Source organism: Mercurialis annua, linkage group LG3, assembly GCF_937616625.2.
Source record: "Mercurialis annua linkage group LG3, ddMerAnnu1.2, whole genome shotgun sequence".
Lineage (NCBI taxonomy): Eukaryota > Viridiplantae > Streptophyta > Magnoliopsida > Malpighiales > Euphorbiaceae > Mercurialis > Mercurialis annua.
In genome coordinates this window covers 10,788,819-10,797,500 of record NC_065572.1, presented here as the reverse complement: position 1 = coordinate 10,797,500, position 8,682 = coordinate 10,788,819, and the positions used below count along the sequence as shown (strand labels likewise).

General features: G+C 35.3%; 3 protein-coding genes across 3 annotated transcripts in view; 1 reads left to right on the top strand and 2 right to left on the bottom strand.

The window, feature by feature from the left end:
* LOC126671176 (E2F transcription factor-like E2FF) overlaps positions 1–1,310 on the top strand; it is a 3,415-nt gene extending 2,105 nt beyond the window's left edge. Inside the window, exons 9-11 of the mRNA XM_050364903.2 lie at positions 68–129; positions 365–761; positions 1,015–1,310. Coding sequence (XP_050220860.1) covers positions 68–129; positions 365–761; positions 1,015–1,100 — 545 coding nt within the window. The 3' untranslated portion in view covers positions 1,101–1,310. The remainder of the gene's footprint in view (positions 1–67; positions 130–364; positions 762–1,014) is intronic.
* A 1,110-nt stretch (positions 1,311–2,420) lies between these two features.
* On the bottom strand, positions 2,421–3,236 carry LOC126672248 (NAC domain-containing protein 105-like). The gene has a single exon (XM_050366196.1). It carries the CDS (start codon positions 3,234–3,236, stop codon positions 2,421–2,423), a length of 816 nt encoding a protein of 271 aa, XP_050222153.1.
* A 1,973-nt stretch (positions 3,237–5,209) lies between these two features.
* LOC130015357 (zinc finger BED domain-containing protein RICESLEEPER 2-like) lies at positions 5,210–6,151 on the bottom strand. The gene is made up of 2 exons (XM_056105311.1): positions 5,444–6,151; positions 5,210–5,352 (listed from the first exon to the last, which is right to left on the bottom strand). Exons 1-2 carry the CDS (start codon positions 6,144–6,146, stop codon positions 5,255–5,257), a joined length of 801 nt encoding a protein of 266 aa, XP_055961286.1. The 5' UTR covers positions 6,147–6,151; the 3' UTR covers positions 5,210–5,254.
* Between the last annotated feature and the right edge of the window lie 2,531 nt (positions 6,152–8,682).

Sequence of the window (8,682 nt, the reverse complement as noted above, 5' to 3'; positions counted from 1 at the left end):
GCATTGTACCAAATTAATGTTAAGGTTGAATGACTCACATTGACTCTTTTTTATCATCATTGTGCAGCAAAAGTTAGACGACTATATGACATTGCAAATGTTTTTTCTTCCATGAATCTAATTGAGAAGGTATGCATTTGAGCAATTAAAACTTTGTTGCACAGAAACAAAAAACGATATGTTAAAAATAGAAAGTTTCAGAGTTTCATAAGTGTTTTCAAAAATAAAAACAAGAAGTCCGAAAGGAAGGACTCGTTGAGTTTCCGAGCAACATAGGTTCAAATCATTTTCTTAATGAGTTAAAGAATACTGATAATAGTTTCTTTATCAATTTCAAACTCTGCTTTGGTTGAATCACGTGCAGACGCATCACCCTGATAACAGGAAACCGGCTTTTAGGTGGTTGGGATGGAGAGGAAACAATGGCTCAGCAGCTTCAATGGAGTCAAAGAAGAGGGTTTTTGGTACTGACATTACAAGTTACACTAACATAAAGAGAAACAAGACGGAATCTTCCATTGGTTGGAACTCGAATCCGAATGATAATGTTTCAGTTCATGATAGATTTCAGAATTCGGTTGGTGATTGTGAAGAGAACAGATTGAAACAGCCCACAAAACATAGCTCAAAGAGTTTTCAGTTTGGACCTTTTACTCCTAAGGAAACGCCTATAGCAAGTAACTCTGGAAATAAAGGTGTAAACCGGATTCAGGACTTGGAGAGCCTCGCTTCTACTTACTATCCTCGGTATCACAATCAAGGTATTGCTCTAGATCTATAATATAAATGTGATGCATACGGGTGTGCAAAAATTGAACAACCGACCCAACCGATAAATTTGGTTTGATTCAATTTGAAATTATAGAAATTACTAGTTTTCGCAAGGTAGCATAATTCTGTTTCGTTCAGTTTGAACATAATGCACACCCCTAGTCATGCAAAAACCTGCATAATGCATTTGGTACTCATATTGCAGCAACTAATGTGCGATGATTTGATTGAATGGTGTGGCAGTCTTAAGCGACCTTTTCGGACATTATGTGGATGCATGGAAATCATGGTACGTTGAAGTTGGTCTGAAAGAGAAGAAAGAAGATTAAACATTAATGTCAATACATTTTATTTCTTTGCTTAGCATAGGGATTACATTACATATATGATTTTGTTTTGATGCATTCTCTTTATGCATCACCTGATTTTCCCTCCTGTCTTATAACCTTCTGATTATCAGTTTAGAAATGAGAAAATTCTTGGATGTGGTTGGTGTTGCTTTTGTTATAACTAATGTTACACGAAAATTATTGAATTCATGACTATCTTGTATTATAATTTGATCCATTCATCAAGCATTTGGTAACACTAATTAGCTAACACCAACACATTTTATTCTCTCTTTCTATTATAATCATATAAATATTACCCTAATAAAAGAGTTGAGGGAGAGAACTTTAGAAACTTGATGTTTTTGGAGTTTAAACTATATGCACTATTCGAGAAAAATTCTCGGACCAAATTGAAATTTTAATTTATATCGGTTTCTGGTTAGTTTTGTTCAGCTATGGTTAACAATTTTTAATTTTTTGGTTAAATTGGTTTGATTTAATTTTTGGTAGAAAATTTCCAAATTGGCCTAACGGACTAAATTAACCAAATTATATATTTGCATAATGTTATTTTTGTAATTTGTTTTTTTATAAAATTTAAGTTATTTTTGTAATTGTTTAGGATATTAAATTCTGCTGAGGTTGCATATTAATTACAAATTAAAATCAAAATAAATAAGTTTATTTTTTTAAAATGATTAATTATAATAAAATTTCAGTTATTCGGCTAATCAAAATAACTGACCGAACCGAAATACTATTTTAGTTTGGTTATGGTTCGATTTCAATAGAATTCTGTTTCGGTTCAGTTATAAAAATTTATATTGATTATACGGCTCGAGTCTCATAATTTGGTGATTTTTTTGTTGTGTGACTTGAATTGTTTTGAGTTAAGTCCACAATTTACCAAACCACAAGTTCATAGAACCATACACAAACATCACATTTAGCAGAGAAAAGTTTCTTACATTTGAACAAAGCTAAGAGTTGAAAACAGAAAAAATAATTATAATTTGATCCCTTCATCAAACATTTGCAATAAAACCAATGTTTGACAGAAAGACTTCATTATATGAGATTTATAATGAATACATTTGTTATTAGGATCATAACTGCACAAGTCTTTAAAATATGTTTGGGATAAAAACCACAGCTTAACTTGAAGATCAAGTAAAACCTCTTTTACAGCAAGACTTCATAATAAAGCACTCTGAACTTTGAGATATATAAATGTATGGAGTAAGCAGATTAAATTGAGTACGCAGATTTTAATTATGAAATCAAATTGCAGCCCAACAGATGACTAATTAAATGAAATTATATTGTAAGCAGCTCCGAAGAAGGCGGCAACGGCTCAGAAGAAGCGTCATAAGCACCAGTCACCACCTCAGAATTGTGACCGTCATGCAGATAATCCCAGAAAGATGAGAGTACATCTTCAACTGCAAATTCTTCATTGCTTCCACGTGGAGCTAACCCCTTATCATCATAATAATTTGCATGTACTCCACCCTCTTGCAAATAAACTCCACCCTCAGCTTCAATCCTGCATCCTTTGTCTTCATCAGTTAGAGTCGCAACAGCCTCTCCATTGTGTTGTTCAATCCGGCATCGTTTGTCTCCACTCTCAAGTACTGCAGCCTCCTGCTTTCTTTTCTCTGTCTGTTTTCTGCCAGGTTTGAGTTCACAAATCACAAAATCCCAGCCCCTTCCCTCCACACTGTATTCCGTCATGATCCAACAGCGGTCTTGGTCGGGTCTCGATTTGTTCCAATAACTGAAACTCTTCTTGTAGCCTACTAAATCAGAAACATGAATGGGTGATTTCTCACCGGAAGTCGCACCGTGCCATCCTCCGCCTCCAGAACCAAACTTGCGATCAATGTTGGTGCCGGTGCCCCTCGTAGCCTTCTTCTTTAGCTTGGTGTGGAAGAAAAGACGTTCAAGATTATTCTTCTGCTCTCCACCGAATCTTTCCCAAATTTGCCAAGGCTCTTCTTCACCGTAGAAATTGCAGAATGGAACAGGAAACTGGCTAATGTGGTACGCAGAGTCTTTTTGGTTGTTGATGTGGAGAAGATAGAAGCCCACAAGTTCTTGATCAGTAGGGTTAAATATAAATCCAGGCAACATGTTTCTCAAAGCCTAGCAGTACGTAGCACAAGTTCTTGATGAGTAGGGTTCTTGATGAGTAAGGTTCTTGATGAGTAGGGTTCTTGATGGGTAGGGTTCTTGAAGAGTAGGGTTCTTGAAGAGTAGGGTTCTTGATGAGTAGGGTTCTTGATGAGTAAATATAATTCTGATGGGTAGCGTGATGTGTGTTTATATAAGAGTAGTGATCCTCATCCTAATGCAACCCTACTGAAGTGAAATTTCTACTTACTTGCTACAAAAGCAATATTTCCTCTTCAGGATTCCTAGAATTTGCAAATTACCCAAATTCTCCAAACACGTGCCTCTTTTTATTTACTAATTTGTAATTCAATAAAATCAAATTATTTTAATGCATGTCATTTTATTTATAACATTTTAGAGAAATTTACTAAATCTGCCATCTTTTCTGAAATACTTCCCTTTTTGCCATTTTAATTTTTTTGGACTCTTACATTTTGTACCCGATTTTATTATGCAGGTTTTACATTTTTTTGTTTTAGTTTATTATACTCACCACATTTTCTCTTTTCCAATATCTTCTTCTTCCCCGTCGTGCTTCTAGGGGCACCGGCACTGTCTCGTCTACTATGAAGGAATGTTGTTTCTGATACTGATTTAAGTGATGGGAATTGGTAGCATAAATAATATGCAGAAAAGGAAAAAAAAGAAAAACTAATGCTAGAGGTTGAAGATGATAGTGGATAAAATACAGGTTTGGTTCAAACGAGCTAAACTGTTACTTTTATCCTTTAAAGATGTATTTCATGTAAAAAAAATACGGTTTTGATCCTAAAAATCTATAGAAGCTACATAATAGATGAAACATATATTAAAAATAATATTTAAAAATGTAAAAACAATAAAATAAAATATATGCTAACTTTTTTTAGTAAAAGCGGATATTTAAATAAAAACGAATGCATAGGGGTGTGCACGGTTCGGTTCGGTTCGGTGTGGAGTTGAACTTGCCAAAACCGAACCAAACCATTCCTAAATAACTAAAACCAAACCACCACATTCGGTCAACGGTTTTATCGGTTTGGAGCACCGAAATTTCGGTTTTAACCGTTCGATCCGGGTCATTAAACCAAATTTTCCACCAAATTTGAAATTTAAAAATTTAACATACAAAAATATAATTTTGTTTACAAAATTACAACCAAAGATCCAGAGTTACAAATTTAAACCCTGAACTCAAAAATTCACAGCCTGCATTTAAAAGGCAGGGCAAACATTTGCTAAGTGTTTAGCTTTACAAAAAAATTACAAATATAAGGCTTAACAAAAAATTAACCCAAAAAATAGTAAGGTATGTAAACCTTTTACAAAAAATCAGCTACAAAAATAAGCCTTTATACAGCTGCTTCAAAAATCTGCCTCTACATAAAGCTGCTTCAAAAAAATCTTTACAAGTCAAACCTGCAAAACAGATTAAACAAGAAAATTAGACACTGCAATTCAGAAATTGTAATTACATATACATTTGTGTTAAAATATAACAAAATGGGCTCAGACTTCAAATGTTTCAAGTCAAAATAGTTCAACACTCTTAAAAGGTAACAATGTATGTCACACAGTTAATGATCAAACTAATTTCAGACTTTAACTGGAAGCTTTCATCATAGCCTAATGTTTAATGATAAATTAGCACAAGACATAAGAGACATCAAAATAAGAACTACAAAATGTCAAATGCTTCAAAGGCTCAGATTATATATATGTCAAGCACAAACACAAAGACCATAAAATGGTGGCACAAGTTAAGTGCCTCATCATATATAGTCATCTGTATCCACACTTGGATGGTGGAAGCATCATCATGGCCATTATTAAGCATAAAGACAGAAATCAAATCAAAGCCAGCAATATATTGAACATGTGAACAATATCTCTTAAATGTCTATGCTAACTTATCATTATCATATATTTCAAATAGGACAGAAAGGCAACTAGGTCAAATAAGTCCATCAAATAAGCAAACAAGGGCTTCCAGCAAGTCATAAAAAGCAAGCAAGGATCAAGTAAATCAAGCAAAGACAAAGACAAACTATAGGATTAGCTTCATTAGTGTTAGCATTGGCAGGTTCTTGTAAACCTGCAAAGAAATGAAAGTAAAGAGTTAGTAGAAAGTAAATAATCAAAGTATAAAGTAAATAAAATAAAACAGAAGAAGGACAAAAGATTACCTTCTTCAAATTGTTCCAACTCATCCAAAGACTCCTCAACAGAAACAGGTTGAGTTGGATCTTTTAGCCAATCCTGAGTGCAGATAAGGGCTTCCACAAGTGCAGGAGTCAAACTACTCCTAAAATCATCAAGCACTCTTCCACCCGTGCTAAATGCTGACTCAGAAGCAACATTGGAGACTGGTACAGCAAGAACATCACGAGCCATTCTAGAGAGGATAGGAAACCTCTCTGAGTTTAGCTTCCACCATCTGAGAATGTCAAAATTCTCTTCATTTCCAACTACTCCCTCACTTAGGTAGATATCCAACTCAGTTTTCTTTGTTCCTCCCACTCCACCAGTCTCCATCATTTGCTGTAGGTACCTCTCTTTCAACACAGAATTTGCTTGGGACAAATGGCCAACAGATTCAGATGGCACACTAGTCTGGCCACCACCAGACTTTTCTTTCTTATATTGGCATTCATAATCATTGAATAGTTCATGCAAATCATCCATCAGAAAAGAGTACAGAAACTTCCCTTCATGAGCACCATACATGTGAGTCAAGGTATACTCCAAATACACAACTCTATCCCTAGGATCTAAGATATTTGCAAAGAATATCAATTTGTTCATTACAGATGGATCACCCCAGTATTTATCAAATTTTTGTTTCATTTTAGTGCCCATAGACCTCAATCCTACATCAGTAGACCCCATCCAGTCTTGCAGGATTGTACACAAATCAGAAATTTCATTTAAGTGATTGTTAGAAGTGACATAGAGAGAGCCAGAGATTCTCAATGTCATCTTATAAAAACACTCTAACATACCACATAGCTCCCTAACACTTTCCCAATCACTAGAACTAGGAACATTCTCACCCAAATCATTCTTAAAGCTAGACTCTGTTTCCTCATACTCCTCAAAAACTCTCTGATACATACAAGCAGTATTCAACATGAGATAAGTTGAATTCCATCTAGTAGGGACATCTAAGCACAAAGAACGTTTACAATCAATCTCAATTGACTTCTTACATGCATTAAACTTACTTAACCTTAGAGGTGAGTTTTTTATGTACCTAACAGCCCCTCTAACCTTTTCAAAAGAAGCCCCAGACTCTTTTAAACCATCAGACACAACAAGGTTAAGGATATGAGCAATGCATCTCATATGGGCATATTTACATCTAGCAGGAGTAGTACCCCAACTCAACATTTTTTTCATGAAAAAACTCATGGCAGCAGTGTTGTTTTCAGCATTATCAAGAGTCACAGTAAAGATATTCTTAAGACCCCACTCATTCAAACATGACTCTAAAGTTTTTGACAAGTATTCACCCTTATGTCTTGAACAAGGAACAAAAGAAATTATTTTTTTATGGAGCTTCCAGTCATTGTCTATGAAATGGGCAGTGATACACATATAGTTAATTCTTTGATTAGAAGTCCATGCATCACTAGTTAGACTCACTCTTTGAGTATTTGTTTTCATAAACTGTTTCAATTTTAGCTTCTCTTGTACAAACATGGCAAAACAATCTCTATTTACAGTCCATCTAGATGGCATTTTAAACTTAGGACAAGCTATACTCATCAACCTTTTAAAGCCCTGTTTCTCAACAAATTTCAGAGGCAATTCATCAACAACAATCATGTAAGACACAGCTTTCCTAATAGCTTCCTGATCAAACTTCCAATTAGCAACATTACACATAGCAGGACCACTATTTGGGACTAGACCCACATTCACAACAGGCTGCAAGGACAACAATGCTTGCCTAGTTTCTAAAGTGTGTGGGTGTTTAGTGCATCTAAGCAAGTGACCTCTCAAAGTGGATGTGCCATTTTTCTTAGCATGACAATTGTATATACGGGCACAGTAGGAACACTTAGCTTGTATGATTACCCCGTCAGCATCTTTAATAGCATTGAAATGGTCCCATACCACTGATCTTTGGTGGACTTCCTTTCGCTTTCTAGTATTTGCTTCCACTGGCTTAGGGTCTGTGTTTGTATTTGCTTCCACAGGAAGTTGGTCATCTGGGGCAATTCCTTGGACAACAGGAAGTTGACCAGCAATGGCTTCTTCTTGCCCATTTCTAGGGTCAGGGACAGGGACAGGGTCAGGGTCCATCTACATCATTACATCAACAGAAAAGAAAGGATTAGTTAGCTCAGTTAACAACACAAAATTAACAAAAAAAAATAATTTCAGATGGCAATAGAAACATTACCTTTCTATTAAAGTTTCAGAGCTTCCACCAAATCCTTTAGCCCATAGATATTCCATGAAACAAACAAACAGAAACCCATAAAATTAGGTTTTCAAAGCACAAATCAAACAAACAAAAACCCAGAAAATTAGAGTTCGAAACAGAGATCGATTTTACCTATCACAGAAACACTCACAAAGCTTCCACCAAAGCCTTCAGCCCATACATGATACATGTTTCATGAAACAAACAAACAAAAACCCAGAAAATTAGGGATTGAAACAAACAGAAAGCCAAAAAAGCCACATATATTTCAGTAACAGAGATGAGTTTTACCTTAAAATCGAGTCTTGTAATATAAACTAACTGAATCTGCAAGAATATACACAAAATCAAAAGAGAAGAGTTAGTTTTATGAAAAAAAAAACAATCCAGATAAAGAAAAACAAATAAAAACTTCTATTACCTTAAGATTTGTGTATTTTTTCACGAAACACCATGATCTACCATCAAAAACTTAGCATGTAGAAGATAAATAAGGCTTCATCTCACTGGAAGTGAGTAAGAGAGGAGGTTAAACTACGAATTGATGGCAGACAACCATGGAGGAAAGATTCTATTAGAGAAAAAACGAGTGAAAATGAAATGAGGGGAGCGTTTCAGATAGGATTTCTAGAGAGAGGTGGGAGCGTTTCAGATAGGGTTTTTAGAGAGAGGGTAAGAGGCGCTGAGAAATGAAAGGAGAGGAGTCTGAATTAGGGTTAATGGGGGGATAAAATTACTTATATAGTCTAGGTTAAAAATAAGTAAAACGACGTCGTTTTTCATTCGGTTTTTTCGGTTCGGTTCGGTCACCGAAGGCAAAAACCAAACCAACTCCGCAAACCGTTATATTTTTATATCTCAAACCAAACCACTCCAAATACTCCATATTAACCGCTCCAGTATTAATTTCGGTTCGGTTTGACCCGGTTTTTCGGTTCGACCCGGTTTTTGCTCACCCCTACGAATGCAACTGATTGAAATTCATCGGTTTAA